Source organism: Sarcophilus harrisii, chromosome 3 (genome assembly GCF_902635505.1).
Source record: "Sarcophilus harrisii chromosome 3, mSarHar1.11, whole genome shotgun sequence".
Lineage (NCBI taxonomy): Eukaryota > Metazoa > Chordata > Mammalia > Dasyuromorphia > Dasyuridae > Sarcophilus > Sarcophilus harrisii.
The window spans coordinates 189,380,882-189,398,804 of NC_045428.1; the positions used below are offsets into that span (position 1 = coordinate 189,380,882).

A 17,923-nucleotide genomic window follows, 5' to 3' on the forward strand; every position below is an offset into this window, starting at 1 on the left:
AATACATTCTCTTCTTTATTCAGAAAACTCCACAGACTTTCCTAACACCTCTACGATCACATAAAAACTCTATAACGTTTTGTCAAATTTCTCTCACCTACCCATGACCTATAATAATGATTATTTAGGAGGAATAATCACAGAAACTAAAGTTAAAACCGTGGGCATTTAGAGTTTGCCAAAACATATTTTGTTCACTGTTCAAAAAGGTCAAGGAGAAAAGTTAAGAAAGGAAAGTCAAAAGAAAAAGGATGCTAATTGGTGAGAACAACAGGAAAAAGTAAGAATTTAATAAAGCTTCAAGTCAGAGCTACTTGTGCTTAATGTCTCATCCTGTTCAATCCATCCTCTAATGCTAAAGTGATTTTCTGAAATTGTCATTTGAATCACCACTCTGCCCCCATTCAATAAATTCCTGTGAGATTCTTTTCCCATCAGATTCAAATATTAATTTCTCTATGGACTTTTAAACTCTTTACACTCTCTCCCTCTCCCCCTCCCTCTAGTTGTCTTTCTGTCTCTTTCTCTTCCCCCCTTCCTTCCCTCCTTCAAATAGTCTTTACTCCCTTCAAATAATGTACCATCCAAATACATTCCCTAGTTTATATTCCAGGACACAAGCATAATACTCCATCTTCAGAATTATTTTGATTTGCCTTTGTCTTGCCTAGACAGGTCTCCTGTATTTCTTAAACCTTCTAGTTTTCCTGCCTTCTTTCAATGCATAGCTCAAATCCTACCTTTTACAGGAAGCTTTTCCTAGTCCCGCTCCATTCCCTCATCACAGTTAATGCCCCATTATTTCTGAACCTGCTTCCCTTAACTCTGTACATGCCTTGTATAGACCTAACTCTGTATGTGTTTGTTTTCTATATCAGAATCAAATCTCTTGGAGCACAGTGATATTTTGGTCTTGTTTTGTTTTTATTTTTTATATACTCAATAATGTCTGTCAACTTTGTGATTCACAGTATTATCAGTACAGCCCATTAGATACCATTAATGACCTCTAAATGAGCACCCTTTTCTCTTTTTTTGCCATCTGCCCCAATACCAATCATCGTCTAAGAGATGACTGTAGCAACTTAATGCTTTATGATATCAAAAGGAAACGTCACAATCTCTCTGGGTTAAAGGAGTTATAAAGGATAAAGGATAAAACTGTTCAATACTGATTCAGGGATTTGAGAAAGTATGCCTAGGTTTTTTTTTCTCAACCCCAGGATATAGTTCTTCTCTTGGCAGTCAGTTCAACTTTTCTGAAATAACAAACTAATTTTATTTACATTATTTTTTTAACATTATTTCACTTACTAGGGATGGTTTTAGCCAAGACTTCATAGTAGCTGAATGGTATTTCCAAAGGTTACCATAAGAACATGGTTTCATCTCTGCTTGAACTCCTAAAAAAAAGGTGAGAATGAAGTAATAATTGTGTGCAAGGAATGGGGGAGGGAGAGATCAGTCACAAAACTTAGGGTCATCAGAGCTTTCCCAGGCAAATAAGACAAATTCTTTTGGGAAAAAGATAGAAAAGGGTAATGACTGAAAGTTTTGAAGCTCAATAATCAGTCAGACCAAAGGAACCCTGCCAGGCTACAATTCATTTTAGCCCTAGACATTTTCACCAAGGAGGCGGCTTGGGAGGAAAGTCTCTGAATTCATCCTTTCCAAAAAATGGAGGAGAAAACCAGGAAGCAAGGAGCCTGTGCTGAGACAGTAGAGGAAACATCTGGGTAGGTGACACCTGAAAATGGCCCCAATGCTCTTTATGAGAACACAAAGCAATTTCCCTTTAATGTGAGGAAGGATTCCAAGAAAAGTCCCTTGTATCTCTGTATCCCAGGAGAGAAAGGGCTAAATTGAGTTTACTTTTCCTTCCATTATTTTCATGTGGGTCTGACTCTATAGCCCTTAGCCTTCCTCTAAAGAGGAAATTTTTAGTTACTACAACTTTGTAGTTGTAATTGGATGGACCAATTTTGCTTTAGGGAGCCTAAGAAATAATCCTGATTCTAACCTAATAATGAAGTCAAGTGAGAAAGTAAATAGTTCCATGGTACTAGCTCTATGCAGGTGTAAAAGGGGTCAGAAAAATGTGTGTACTGGGTAGGTACCTAGAAATCAAAATGGTATAGATTGTCTTGGAGTCAAGAACGGGTAAAGTCTAAAACTTTTAAAACTTTATTTGACCATGAGAATTCCTTTAACTTTTTCTGTGCTTTGGTTTCCTTATGGTAATATGGGGACAGTAAAAGAATCTTCCAGAGTTGTTGTGAAGAACAATGGAGATATAGTGTATGTAAGGTGCATTTCCACTCTCAAAACAGTACATAAATATCAGCTGTTAGTGAGAAAAATATTGTCCTGGAGTTGTCAATTCATGGAACAAACTTGAGTGTTTATTAGTTTCTTCTATAAATCCAGATTGGGGGAATCTTGTTCTTGAGCTCTAAAAGCATTAGGTATTCCCTAAAGGTTAGGAAGACAATGTATTGATGAGGTATATTGGCAGATTTTAGAGAGAACAACTAACAACTTTGGTTCAGATATTTCATTTTAGTTTCAGTATATCTTTAAAAGGGAGGGTTTTCAAATTATATATATTTAGTATAGTACATATTTATATATATATTTAGTACATATAAATTACATATAATACACATGTATATGATTATTATACGATATGCCTATAATAATACTTGTTAGATAAATACTAGACACATCCCTTAGTGAAAAGGGAGAGGAGAAAGAAAGACCAACAGGCAGACTGACAGAGAGAGAAAGGATTTCTTCTAGGTATACTCCCTCAGGATTTAACATTAGCTCTCGAGACCCAAAGACAGTATTGCAGATTCTTTACCCCAACCCAATGAAAATGCACCTACAAATGAATTTCTTATAAAAAAAATTAAGTCCTCCTTATGGACAAGGTAGTAGGCTAGATGATATCTCAAATAAAATAATGCCAAACCTAGGTCTGCATACATCCTACCAGCCCTAATATATAGTAGTGGGGATATGTCCTCAAGAAGAAAAAGAACCCATTTTTTTTTTATTAAGTAGGTACACTTGACAGTATTAAGGTCATTTGTTATGGTGCTATTTCAATTAGTCTAGGTTTAGGTCCTTGTACATTTTACCTATAACTTTTTACAAAATTCTTCTTATATTACATATTCAGAGAATTTTTTATATATTGTGTGTGTGTGTCAAACTTCCAAGCTAATTTTGTCTCTTGGAGATTGTTGAATGTAGCTTGTCTAAGAAGGGGAAGGGACTAGATTCTAAAATCTATTTGGAACTATGGGAATGATAGTTGGGAAGAAAACTATTTGCACACAGATTTCTAGATACATTTTTCTGCTAGTTTTGTGTAATATTTATTGAACATTTTGACAAATATTTTTGTAAGCCTAAAAATGATTCTTTGAAAGTTTAAAGAAACTTGACCAAAAGAAAATACATAAACACTAGCACTTGAATGTTGAATGTCACTGTATGCATGAAATTATATTTCAGGGTAGTATGAGCTTTTAATGTTAAGTCATATTAAACTCTTAAGTCAAATTAAACAGACCTGGCATTGGCAATGTAGCCATAACTTTCTGATATTAGTAAAACAAAAATGGCAACTTGAAATTAAAACATGCCAAGGTTTTGATACACTGGTCTTAAGATATTAATGAAACATTTTTAAACACTGCTGTGAAGTGTCCAGATTCTCTGATGTTTGTTGCATGAGTTTTGTTTAGTTGTGTGTTTTGTTTTGTTTTGTTTTCTCTGTGAATTTCTGGCACATTGCAATCTTCAAACATGTGGTTATCTTTGTTGTATTGGCATAATCAGTGACTTGTACATTCAGCGATAACATTTTAGCAAGTTTTATCAGCCAGTAATATTTTCAATTCATAAATAAGAATTCAAATCATATGCAAGAATGGATTTAAACTTGCTGAATGTAAAGACTGAACTTCAAGTCACCTTAGATTTAGTAATTGCTTATTGTATTAGTTTAGATGCTAGCACTGCATGTGTGGTGCGTATTCTGATTTTCTTAAAATAAAAAGTTGAACTGCCAAAAAAAGAACTCATGTTTTATAGTTTTTAAGAGAAAATATACTGAGTCTTGTGATACAAGGATATTGAGAAAAAAAGTTTTAGTTGTTTGTGAAGACAAAAAGGATTTTACATTTTTTTATACAATTTCAAGTCCAAGTATATTAAGGATAACAGTAGTTTGCCTGTATTTTTATTTTGAAACTACAAGTGTCCAGAATTTGAGATTGTTCATTTCTTTTAAGACCTCTCATTTATTATATGGCTTCAGGCAATTAAGGTGATTTGCCCCTCCATGATATCAAGGGGATATTGTGTCCTCTATCAGAGACAAGAAATTGTTCCAGTATCTATGAAGAAGCTTGTCTTGTTTTGTTTTGTTTTGTTTTTCTGGACCTTAGGATACATCTCTCCCCCCACACCTCTCTCTGTCACTCTGTCTCTCTCTCCCTCCATCTTCCTTTTCCTCTTTTTCGGTCTCTCTGTGTCTATTTCTCTGTTTCTATCTCTTCCTCTCTCTCCTTCCCTACCTTAACCCCTTCCTTTCTCTCTCTGTCCCTCTGATTTTCAGAAGACATTTATTACTTTTAGTTACTCAATTTTTATTAGGGATTACATCTTTTTATTTCCACAAATTAGAGGAGCTCTTTTTTGACAAGCTTAATTTACACAATTTGTTTTAGACAACAGAACTTATCGAAAGGTTCTTGAAGATGATGGGACATTTGAAATTCTTGCTTGTTTCTGTACAATCTCTACTAAGTCAGAGGTATTTTGGAATGGTTGGACTGTTCAGAAAAATGCATTGTTGTACCCCCTGTACGAATCCTTAATCATATAAGAGAATGGAATAAATGATACTTAAAAGAAAATATAGCTTTTCTAGAACAGAGTTCAGCTTGACTAAAGGAATGTCACAAAATACAACACTATACCAAAATTAATTGTCCTTTTACCTTGAATTTAAAGGGTGAATACACACATTATTTTTTAAAATGTACTTGGTTTGTAAGTTCAATACTATTGTTTGGGTCTTGAGCCTGTGGTATTTTATGGCAGGCATCATAAAACCACATAGTGATGACCCTGGAGAACTTGTCATTCAGGCAAGTAGAAGTAGAGACACTGATGGAATCTGAAAGCACTGGGTGATGTTAAAAATTCTGTCTTTAGAATATCACTTTTTCAAGGGGAAGAATCTTTTAGTCAAAGCAAAAGGAGGTAACACTGTTCCCTTTTATCAGTCTTTTTATCTGCCCATATAAATGATCAAAGTCAGATTTTAGTAATTATGAGGAGATGGGAGCAACATCTTGGAGTTAGTGGTATGCGGGTGGTGAAAAAGTAGTTCCTATAAGGCCAATGATTAATGAGTGGTATTTTTTCTAAGGTTCTAAGTTGCATATATGACAAACTCATCAATAAGAAAACATTTTCAGCATTGAATACTTGAAACCTGGGGGCCATTATACTCAGATTGTAAAGAAAGGACCCTGCCAGGGTGGGATTGATGTAAAGGCTGTTTGTTAGATAGATGAAGAGGGTCTTTTTTTTCTAGTACTTTTAGGAAATAATTGGAGTTTGAGTTTGGTTGCTTTGGGGGGTTTTGTTTGTTTTTTGCATATCTTTATTAACATTATTCTCTCAAGGAAATCATTTAATAAGAAGAAAATGATAAGAAAAAGAATAAAGATACATCCAGTAGGTAAGAAGTTTATTTTTGTTCTCCCTCTAGTTATTTCAAATATACTCCATTACATCTCTTCCAGAATTATTTGTTAGATAATTTTCCTTCTGACATTAATGATACTTAAATTCCTATTGTCCTCAGACTAGGAAGGTGTAGGGAAAAATACACTGATCCAGCAAACAAAATCCACTTCTATCTATATCTTCCATTTATTAACTATGTGGGCTTGGGAAAGTTAATTAAGCATTTCTAAATCTCAATTTCATAGGTTTGGGTCTCCTAATTTACCATATTGACTACTTGGGCATGTCATCTGTTAAGTTGTTCTCTGTGCCTAAACTTTCCTCATTCTCAAATTTTAAGTAAATTCCCTGATTGGTGGAGTTTTCAGGAAAGCATATTTCTGAAAAACCTAAATTGTACTAATTAGAAGGGTGATGATGGTTTATCTCTTCATCTGTGAATTAATTAAGTACACTGCATCTGTTTCTTCAATTGAGTCCTAGTGAAGCTAAATGTCTATTTGTACAAATTTTCTTGACCATTCTTTGCGTTTAGATTTTCCTCATCTGGAGAAAAGACAAATGAGTTACTTAAGCTCTTTGATTCACAATTATTGTTTAGAAAGCACTTAAAATGCATTCAAGCTTAACTGCTTTATAAAGCTTATAATCTATTTTCTCCTTTATGAAATGATAATAATAAATGCCTTGCTTATGATAGGGCACTTTTGTAACTTCATAAAAGATGATGAAAATGGAGAAGTAGTAAAAAGAAGTAAAGAATGATTATTATTTAATATTCTTTCCACTGGACCCAATTCTATAGCTACCTGTCCCATCCACAGAGAGGAAGGTCAGCATTTTACTGGTCTCATTCTCACTGTTTCTTCTTCATTAGAAACTCTGGTTAAGATCTCACCAAAAACCTGTCTGGACAAAGTAAAAAAGAGACTATTTTCAGTTGCTGGAAATAATCAAATAGTACCACTATGCAGACAAGGAGAACAGCATTCTAGGGCTGATCTGATCCCTGATTTCAACTATCCCATATCTCAGACATGCAGCAAACAACAGTCCACTGCAATGCACTTGCCCTATGGACATCAGAATCCACTGGCTGTCGATGACAAGGGAATTCCAAAACATTTGATCCCCCTTGGTAAGTCCTACAATATGCCAGACTTCTCATTAACAAGTTACTCTGACAGTAAATCCTACATGCAGTCACAATCAAGATGTGGACAAATCTGGAAGACTTTTCAGACTGATCATCATATAGCAAAGGACCACCAGGCTGATATTCCTTTTTTAAAAGTACACAAAACTGCAGCTGTCCCTGGAATCCCACAAGCCGACACCATGGACAGAGAAAGAATAGTTTTACCATCATCATCACCAGTCTTTGGACCATGGCAAAGTGGGAAAAAAGAGAAAAGAGAATGTGAAATTACTACCGTTATACCTGCATCAAAGCCTGACCCTGTGGCCAGAGTAATTGCAGCTCTACAATTAACACCACCAGACTTTGGACCATGGCCAAGTGGAAAAAATGAGGCTTTTTCAGATTTTCCAAATTTGGTACAGTGGACTCAGTATTATTCTTCATACTTGGACTACCGCTGTGATTATCCATTTCCAAAGAGACCAGCTGCACCACGAGAGACCAACTAATGAACCAAATTTCCACCAAGCTCTTTATCAGAGATAAGCTTTCATCAGAGCTAGAAGATTAGCCCACAATTACATCAGGGCTGAGGATTGTTTCAGTGATTTTAATTATTTGAGTCATCATGAATACCTCAAAATCTTTCTTCTAAAATTTGACCTCCTGAATATGCCACAAACAATCAAGTGAGGTGAAAACACAGAGCAAACTGCAATACTACTAGGCCATTTTCTACTAAAACTTCATTATTTAAATATTCTAAAATCATACAGACACAACCAAGCAAAAGAAATAGTGTACCCTGAGAACACCATGCAATTTTTCTTACTAAAGCTTAGAGACCAAGGTTATGAGTATTTCTCAATCAGATACAGGCTAACTACCAATAAGAAGATATAAAGCCCCTTGCCTACTGCATGGAATTCATGTTTGTTCAGTTCCAGTGACTGCCAACATGGTACCTATACCTCACCTCCCTTTCTAGAGTTATAGATTATCCCCAACATGCTCTTAAGGTTTTTTCCTTTAATTCCTTTTAAAATTTTCATACTATGGCTAATAAAAAAAATAAACATTTTAGATCATGTGTCTATTATAAATGAAACTTAGGATCTTAAGTATATATAACTTGCTTTTACTTGTATTTATATAAATAATTCAATCCATGCCCCATAAAAGCAACCCTATTATTTTGTTTTGAATTTCTTTCTCTTAGCTTCTATACCTTTCGCAAAATAGTCCAGTGACCCAAATTTTTTTATAAAGATTTTTTTAGTTTCTTGTCCCATCCAACTTCATCCCCTTATACTTACAACTCATCATCCCCATCACAAACTTTGACCTTTGGAAAAAGATGAAAAAAACAAAAGTACTTTATATTTATATTTATATCTATCTAGATATATTATCTAGATATATCTATATCTATATCTAGATATATTATATCTAGACAAAGCAAAACAACTCCACTTAGTGGCCATGTCTAAAATAATGTCTCATTCTACATGCTGAATTTGTGTCTTCATTCCATCCAGATGTAATATTCTTCATCTTTTGTCATTTGTATCCTTGGTTGGTAATTTCAATGATCAAATTTCTGAAACCTTTAACAAATGTTTTCCTTGACATTGATTTATTGTCTAAATATTTCCTTTGATTCTGCTCAGTTCAATCTGTATCAACTCATAAATGTATTTCTGGTTTCTCTAAAACTGTCTTTTCCCTAATTTCTTCCTGAGCAATAATATTCCATTATATTCATGTCATCATTTGTTCAAACATTCTCAATTGATGGACACCTCTTAGTTTTTTGTTTGTCAAACAATAAGTAATCATCTCTTTACCATGTGCCAAACTCTGATGACAGAAGGAAAAAAAATACAACAAAGTTTCTGCCATCGAGAAACTCACATTCTAATGAAGGATAAGCAACATGCAAAAGATAAAATAAAAGAAACACTCAACCCAACATCTTTTTGTAAGAAATATGCAGATAGGATAGAAGGTGATCTCAAGAGGAAAAGGACCAGCATGGAGAGGGGATAGTTGGGGAAGATATCCTGTGATTTGAGCTGAGTTTCAAAGAAAACCAGGAAGCAAAAGTAAATAGAAAGAACATTTGAAGGAAAGGAAGGAACCAGAGTAAGGCACAGAGTCAGGATAGAGCATCATGTTTGAAAAAGAGCAAAATGAACAGCATGACTAGACCGGACCATAGAGTGTATGGAGGAGATGAGCAAATTGTCAGAAGACTGATACATTAGAAAGGAGCCAAACAGTTGCAAAAGATTTTAAAAGCCAAACAAAGTAATTTCCATTCAATATTGGATGTAATAGGAAGCCACTAGAGTCTCTGACTTGTAGATTTATATTGTCATATCTGTGTTTAAGAAGGATCACATTAGCAGCTAAGTATAAGGTCAATTGGAATGGAGAAGATATAAGCCTGGGAGATTAATCAATTAGTTAATAAGTAGCCCAAGGCATGAAAAATAAAGTCCTATAGGCCCCAATCGGGGTCAGCTGGTGAGAAGAAGATGCCTAAGATATCTATTGTGAAGGGAGAAAATGACATGATTAGGGTTAAAAAACAGATTTCATATGTTTAGTAAGTGTGAGTGAGGTGTTGAGAATAACACAAAGAATTCAAACTTGATTTCCTAGAAAGATGGTGATACCTCTAATAGCATTAGAAAACATGGTAAAAAGGGAGGGTTTTAAGAGAAAGAAAATGAATTCTGTGGTGTTCTCTTCTAAAAATATGATGGTTCTCTGTGGGAGCAGGTTTCTTGGGGAGGTTTTCTAGAGGCAGCCTTAGTTTCAGTTCAGATCTATAATCACCTCAAATACAGCCAGGAGTTAAAATCCAATTTTTTATTGTCTCTTCCAAAATAGGCCGGTTAGTTTTCCTTCGTTCCAAGAGTTCTTGCAGCTTGTCTTTTAGCTCTTCCAGTTTCTGCCTCTAGCTCAACTCCGACTCAGTCTCCTCCACTGACTGACTCTACTGACTCAGCTCTTTTTTTATGTTCTTTTAGAGGTGTAAACTCAAAGGTTGACTCCTCCTCCAAGAGTGATATTATGGGAGTTATGAATCTCATTCTTGTGAATCTCATACTGAATTCTGACTTGTGAATCTCCTATACTTGTGAACTAATGTGTGTGAGCTAATGTGTGAACTCTCAAAGGCGCAAACCCAAGCACACAAGCATTGCTTCCATCAATTCCAGTGAGTCAACACCTTGTTTCAAGTTTTGGTCCATAACAGAATTCCAATCCTGATGCTGAGTTGGAGATATCTACATGCCTATGGAACATCCAGTTTAAGTTATCTGGGAGTTAGTTTTTGAAGAAAGAATAGAGAATAGGAACAGAAGAGGGCTCAATATAGCTATATGTATATCTGTATCATCTCTTTTTCTTTCTCTGTGTATGTATCTATCTGTATATGTCTATCTATATTCATGCTTATATAAATACATATGGATCTAGATGCAAATATAAATAGATATAGATATGAATAGGTGCAGAAATAGACACAAAGAATAGATATTATAGAAAGATGCACAAATGTGTTAGAATACATGGGAGAGCTACTGAAATACACGGGAGCCACTTGACAGTGGCTGCTGGAGATCCAACCCAGAATGGATCTCCTCTTGTGAAAGGATGATACAAGGAGACTGAGAGGCAGTTGCTGTTCTCTGATCTCTGACTGAGAGGCTGTTGCATTGTCTGACTTCTCTTCTCTTCCCCCTCTGCCTCCAATTTATCTCATTCCCAAACTGCAACCAAGGTAGCGTGATGTTCTTCTAATGTTATGATCCACAGCTGTGGAGGCTCTGGGGAAATGACCTGTCCCTTAGCACAGATGGATGGAGAAATAAAGATTTTTGAATCATTTGTTGAGAAATAACAATAAAGGGAATAGTTCCAAAACCCTTTCAATAATGGTTGATTCAGTTTAGAGCTCTTTAACAAATCACTAGTGTGCCTGCCTTGCTACAGCTTCTCATACAGTTGCTATTTTCTCTTTTTGGTCATCTTTGCAAAAATGATGGTGTCAGCTAGTGATAGGTCAGGGTTATAACATCCCTTGCATCCCAATCCCTTGTGTCCTTGTCTTATGGTGTTCATGGCCTTGACAAACTCTAGCCTTGAATGAAAACAACCTCCCGCTGCCTTCTCTATAATTCACATGCTACTGAACAAAGATAGAGACAACTTATGAAATCCCTATTGGGTGGGTCTGATCACTACAATTTTGTGGTGTGATCTCAAATGGATACTCATTCAACAAGGCAATCATTTTACATTTATTCACTTTCCTACTTAACCAAAGTGGAAATTCTAATCCTTTTCATATCCTCTCCCCCAGTCCCTTTCCTCACCTCCAAGCCCTCACCCTTTCCAGTCTTGATCTAACTGCAAACTTCAAAACTTTATTGCAAGCCCTTTTACATCTGTGATCCCATCTGTTCCTTCTTCTCAAGCCTTTAGATGTGAATCTAGGACATGGTTGTTTTTTCTCCAATCTTAAGTCACTCTACTGCTTCTCCCTAGTTCATAGACTGTTTCCTGCTATAAAATAGGACCTACTTCCCTAGTGCATAAAAATATGCTTATATCTCATCATTAGAAAACCCTCATTGCATATAGCATCTTTGCTAGCTTTAAGCCTGTATCTTTCCTCCCATTCTCCATTATAACCCTAGAGAAAAGTATCTACAGTGATAAACCTCCACTTCTTTTCACTGGATTCTAAAAGCATTGAAGGCTGGTTTTCGACCTCACCAACTAAAACTATTTTCCAAAGTCACCAGTGATGTTTTGTGATTTCTAAATTTAATCTATCTTTATTTAGTCATCCTCATTCTTGACACTGTTGATGGAACAATCTACTTCTACTAGACATATGTCCTTCTGTAGATTTTTTGTTACACTGCTCTCTTCTGATTTCCTCCTGTCTCAAAACATCTTCTCAGTCTGCTTCCCTAGTCCTCAGTCCAGGTCCCACCCACTAACAATGAGTTTCCCCAAGGCCAGACTCTCTCTGGGCCCTGTTCTCTTCTCTGTCTCAAATAGAAATTACCTCCCAGGAAATTCTCTATTCCTCTTTAAGTTTCCTGTGCTGCAGTCTTCCCCTTTGATCCCTTTGTCTGTTTGTTAAATTCTTCCCCAAATCTACATTTGTAGGAGGGCCTTAGCCCAGCCATGTTAACTGTTTAATTCCTCTCTCCAGTTCTTGCTCCTGATTTTCCAAAATTCTTTCTCCTCACCTGTTCTCCACATGAGTACCTTCTCCCATCTTAAGAATCCTTGCTTTGTGCTCTCTTGCCTGTTGATCTCTCTGCTTCCAAGGAATCAATTGTCATCTCTATGTAGATGATTCTGAGTTCTATCTAATGATCCATTTCTAGTGCTTTGATTCAACTCCACTCTTGAATCACCCAACTGCTTTGTAGACTCAACTCATTGAAAACATTATTCATTATCCTCCCCTTCTCATTCCTCATTTCCAATTTTTTTTTTATCCCAGGACACCACCATTGTCCTTGTCACTTAGGTTTAAAATGATAATGTCATTCTTGATTCTTCTGTCCAATCATTTTTCATATCTAATTTGTTGTCAACTTTTTTCACTTTTATCTTCACAAAATCTCTCAAATATGTCTCATTCTCTCTACTCCCACAATCACCTATCTCCTGGATACCCTCACAACACCTCACTCATGGACTATTTGCAACAACTTTCTGTTGCAGTATTCTATCTTTCTTTGAGTGTCTCTGCATTTCAAGTCATTCTTCATTAGCTGATAAAATTATTTTCCAAAACTGTAGGTCAATCAGATCATGTTGCCCCCTCAACTCAGTAAACTTCAGTAGTTCCCTATTCCCTCCAGGATTACCCAATAGATCATGGCATTAAAAGTCCTATAAAGGCCCTATCCTTTTCCTGTCTTTCCAATCATAAGCTTTCCTTCCTTTAAAATACTTTACAAACAAGCTACAACCTGCCTACTTGCTGTCCCTTCCATACAATATGCCATCCCCTGATTCTCCGTTTTTTTCAGTGACTGTTCTCTTTCCTAGAATGGTCTTCCTCCTCTCATCCATCCATTTCTTTCTCTGTTTTAAGACACTTCCTCCCAGAGTCAGTTTAAATCTTACCTTCTACAAGATACCTTTCCCAGTCATTCCCCCTTTTGCACTTTGCACTAGTACCATTGATGTTGCCTTTCCTCTTTCCATCTACTTAGCTATATTATTTCTAGGTACACAGTTATTTACATATTGTCTTCCTGATTAGAATGGAAATCTCTTGAGGGCATCTACCATGTGTTTGGCCTTTTTTTTTTAACCCCAATGCTATATCACAATGCTTGTCACAGTCAGTGTTTAATAAAAGCTTATTGATTGTCTTCTATATTAAAAAATTTGCTTGGGAAGCCCAAAGTGCATCCCACAGGTAAGGGGTTTTGTTGTTTTTTAATTATTTTGATGAGGCTCCTACTACAATTCTTTCTGTGACTTTTTTCTGGTGTCTTTCTTCAATCATGGATGATTCTTAAAAGTCTTGTGGGCCTCAGCCTGGAAAAGTGTAGGAGAAAATCACTGGTACAGGAGAATTGCAGCGTTGTATCTATCATTTGTTAACCATGTGGCCTTAGGAAAGTCAGTCTCAGTTTCCTGAGTTTGAGCATACTAATAGTGTTATATTTAACTGTTTTCCTCATCCTCAGAAGGCAATCATGATTTAAAACTCAAAGCCTATGTTGTACTGTTTAGAATGGTGAGATAGTCTATTTCCTCATTGGTGAAAAAAAATTCAGCATTCTGAATGTCAGTTTTCCAAGTCTGAGTCCTTTGGGGAATAAATTGACTACCTGGGTAATTCTCTTAATAATTCTGTGTCTGAATTTCTCTATCTGAAAACAAAACAAAACAACTAACAGTATTATTTAAACTCCCAGCCTCATGGCTCCTGTCAGAAAAACACTCATAAAACATTCAAGCTTTACTGTTCTATTAAACAGTAGACTAGTTTCTCATTTGTAAAATGAGGGTAAAAGTGTCTTGCTTAAGGGGCATGTTTATATTTTCCAATTCTTTGTCAGTCATTCAATAGGAAATAATTAAACTCTTACCACGTGCAAACACAGATAGAAAGAAAATAAGTAATGGATAAGAAAACAATAGATCCAGAGAACATATCAAGAAGAGGAAAATATAAGAATAATTGAACTGACTGTAGTCCTTGATATAATAATTCAAGAAATAATCTATGGGGAATAAGCCAAGATGGTGGAGAGTAGATAGATCTTTGCCTCAGCTCTTCCTGGTTTCCCTCAGAATCAACACCAGAGCAAGCCTCTGCACGAATTTTGGAATGACAACCCCACAACTATTTAGAGTAACAATTTTCCAGCAAAAGATACCTTGGAAAGACTTCAAGAATTGTCTCAATTTGGGGAGAAGGAAAGGGAAGGCATGGCCTAGTGCAAGTGCAGCAAAGGGAGACCCAGGGTGAAGAGATTCCAAACAGGGAATCTAGCATGAGGCTCTTAGCTAAAATACAGCAGCATTAACAACTCTGTCCTGATTCAGAAGCCAGTGGATCAACAGATAAGCTAAGGCAACTACAGAAAGCAAATAGTAAGCCACTGAGCCCCAGCATAACAAGGGGGACTTGGCCATGCTCACTCAGTGTAGGTAGAAAGCTGGCAGCACCAGCCCTAGCACAATGTGAAGCCCCTGTTGTTTATAGAAGAAGCTTGAGGCAATCTCGCTTTTGCTTTAGAATAGACCTCAACCTTTAAAAATCAGCAAAAACGTCGAAAGAGGCCTGACCATAAATGACTACTATGGAGCCAGGGAAGAACAGACTTTAAATCTCGAGGACACTAAAGACAAAATGTTGCCAGATGAATCGTCAAAGGGTCCAACTCAAAAGTCTCCAACTCAAAAGATTCTCTTAGAAGAATTCAAAAAGGATCTTAAAAGAGAGAAAAAAAATGGGGATAGGAAATGAGTTTTGGGAAAGGAAACACAGAAATTGTCTGAAGAAAACAACTCCTTAAAAAATGCAATTGGTGAAATGGGGAAAAAACACTAAAGAAAAACTACTGGGTTATTAGGATGGCAGGAAATACAGATTTAGTAATTCTAACCGTAAATGTGAATGGGATGAACTCCCCCATAAAGAAGAGGCAGATAGCAGACTGGATCAAAAGTCAGAGCCCTACAATATGTTGTTTACAAGAAACACATTTAAAGCAGGGAGATACATATAGAGTAAAGGTAAAAGGCTGGAGCAAAATCTATTATGCTTCAGGTGAAGTCAAAAAAGCAGGGGTAGCCATCCTTATCTCAGATCAAGCAAAAGTAAAAATTGATCTAATTAAAAGAGATAAGGAAGGAAACTACATCCTGCTAAAGGGTAGCATAAACAACGAAGCAATATCAATATTAAACATATATGCACCAAGTGGTATGGCATCCAACTTCCTAAAGGAGAAGTTAAGAGAGTTGCAAGAAGAAATAGACAACAAAACTGTAATAGTGGGAGATCTCAACCTTGCACTCTCAGAATTAGACAAATCAAACCTCAAAACAAATAAGAAAGTATTAGAAAAATTAGGTATGTTGGATCTTTGGAGAAAATTGAATGGAGATAGAAAGGAATATACTTTCTTCTCAGCAGTTCATGGAACCTATTCAAAAATTGACCATATATTAGGACATAAAGACCTCAAAATTAAATGCAAGAAAGCAGAAATAGTAAATGCTTTCTTTTCAGATCATGATGCAATAAAAACTACATTCAACAAAAAATTAGGGGGAAATAGACCAAAAAGTAATTGGAAACTAAACAATCTCATCTTAAAGAATGATTGGGTGAAGCAGCAAATTATAGATACAATTAATAATTTCACTCAAGATAATGACAATGATGAGACATCATACCAAAATTTGTGGGATGCAGCCAAAGCGGTAATAAGAGGGAATTTTATATCCTTAGAGGCTTACTTGAATAAAACAGAGAAAGAAAAGATTAATGAATTGGGCTTGCAACTAAAAAAACTAAAAAAAGACCAAATTAAAAACCCCCAATCAAATACTAAATTGGAAATTCTAAAATTAAAAGGAGAAATTAAAAATATTGAAAGTAAAAAAACTATTGAACTAATTAATAAAACTAAGAGTTGGTTCTATGAAAAAGCCAATAAAATAGATAAGCCTTTGGTAAATCTGATTAGAAAAAGGAGGGAGGAAAATGAAATTAGTAGTCTTAAAAATGAAAAGGGAGAACTTTCCACCAATGAAGAGGAAATTAGAGAAATAATAAGGAGTTATTTTGCTCAACTTTATGCCAATAAATTTGATAACCTAAGTGAAATGGATGACTACCTCCAAAAATATAGACTTCCCAGACTAACAGAGGAGGAAGTAAATTGCTTGAATAGTCCCATTTCAGAAAAAGAAATAGAACAGGCAATTAAACAACTCTCTAAGAAAAAATCCCCAGGACCAGATGGATTTACATGTGAATTTTACCAAACATTTAAAGAACAATTGGCCCCAATGCTATATAAATTATTTGATAAAATAGGGAATGAAGGAGTCCTACCAAATTCCTTCTATGACACAGACATGGTACTGATACCTAAACCAGGTAGGCTGAAAACAGAGAAAGAAAATTATAGACCAATATCCCTAATGAATATTGATGCTAAAATCTTAAATAAGATATTAGCAAAAAGACTACAGAAAATCATCTCCAAGATAATACACTATGATCAAGTAGGATTTATACCAGGAATGCAGGGCTGGTTCAATATTAGGAAAACTATCAATATAATTGGCCATGTTAATAACCAAATTAACAAAAACCATATGATCATCTCAATAGATGCAGAAAAAGCATTTGATAAAATCCAATATCCATTCCTATTAAAAACACTTGAGAGTATAGGAATAAATGGACTTTTCCTTAAAATAATCAGCAGCATCTATTTAAAACCATCAGTAAGCATCATATGTAATGGAGACAAACTGCAACCATTCCCAATAAGATCTGGAGTGAAACAAGGTTGCCCACTATCACCGTTACTATTTAATATTGTATTAGAAACGCTAGCTTTAGCAATAAGAGCTGAGAAAGAGATTAAAGGAATAAGAATAGGCAATGAAAAACCAAATTATCATTCTTTGCCGATGACACGATGGATATTAGAAACCCCAGAGATTCTGCTAAAAAAGTTTTAAAATAATCCACAATTTTGGCTCTGGTTATAAAATAAACCCACATAAGTCATCAGCATTCTTATATATCACTAAAAAATCCAACAGCATTACAAAGAAAATTCCATTTAAAGTAACTACGTAATAAAAAATTTGGGAATCTATCTGCAAGGGAAAATGAAACTTTTGAGCAAAAATTAAGAACTTTTCACAAAATTAAGTCTGATCTAAAATTGAAAATATTAAATGCTCTTGATAGGGCAAATATAATAAAGATAAATATTACCAAACTAATCTATTTATTTAGGCTATACCAATCAGATCCCAAAAAAACAAATGACCTAAAAAAATAACAACAAAGTTCATATGGAAAACAAAGGTCAAAATTTCAAGGAATTAATGAAAAAATCAAATGAAGGTGGCTTAGCTGTACCAGATCAAAATTATATTATAGGGAGCAGTTCCAAAACTATTTTTTGGCTAAGGAAAGATTATTGATCAGTGGAATGTTGGTTCAAGGGATAAACGTCAACAAATATAGCAACCAGTCTTTGAAAACCCAAAGATCCCAGCTTTGGGATAAGAACTTACTGTTTGATAAAAATTGCTGGGAAAAATTGGAAATAATATGGGAAAACGGATTAATCCATACTTAACGAACCAAGATAAGGTCAAAATGGGTTCTGACCAGGATAAAGATTAAATTATTAATAAATCAAGGAACACAGGATATTTACCCTCAGACCTTTGGGAAGGAAGGTCTTA

The 17,923-nt window shown here is 35.3% G+C and overlaps 2 protein-coding genes across 2 annotated transcripts in view; one reads left to right on the forward strand and one right to left on the reverse strand.

The window, feature by feature from the left end:
• LOC116422301 (ADP-ribosylation factor-like protein 13B) overlaps positions 1–1,392 on the reverse strand; it is a 107,094-nt gene extending 105,702 nt beyond the window's left edge. Inside the window, exon 1 of the mRNA XM_031958870.1 lies at positions 1,315–1,392. The gene's annotated coding sequence lies outside the window, so the exon portion shown is untranslated. The remainder of the gene's footprint in view (positions 1–1,314) is intronic.
• Positions 1,321–7,998, forward strand: LOC116422302. Its single transcript, XM_031958871.1, has 3 exons — positions 1,321–1,414; positions 5,709–5,764; positions 6,650–7,998. Exons 1-3 carry the CDS (start codon positions 1,380–1,382, stop codon positions 7,420–7,422), a joined length of 864 nt encoding a protein of 287 aa, XP_031814731.1. The 5' UTR covers positions 1,321–1,379; the 3' UTR covers positions 7,423–7,998.
• Positions 7,999–17,923: the final 9,925 nt, after the last annotated feature.

What these genes read in the sequence shown, in the direction of transcription:
- LOC116422302 (XM_031958871.1), top strand. Translation starts at nt 1,380, where the DNA reads ATGGTTTCATCTCTGCTTGAACTCCTAAAAAAAAG. An exon ending in CTTGAACTCCTAAAAAAAAG is followed by an intron (nt 1,415 to 5,708) that starts GTGAGAATGAAG and finishes TATTCTCTCAAG; the next exon opens with GAAATCATTTAATAAGAAGA. An exon ending in AATAAAGATACATCCAGTAG is followed by an intron (nt 5,765 to 6,649) that starts GTAAGAAGTTTA and finishes CTTCTTCATTAG; the next exon opens with AAACTCTGGTTAAGATCTCA.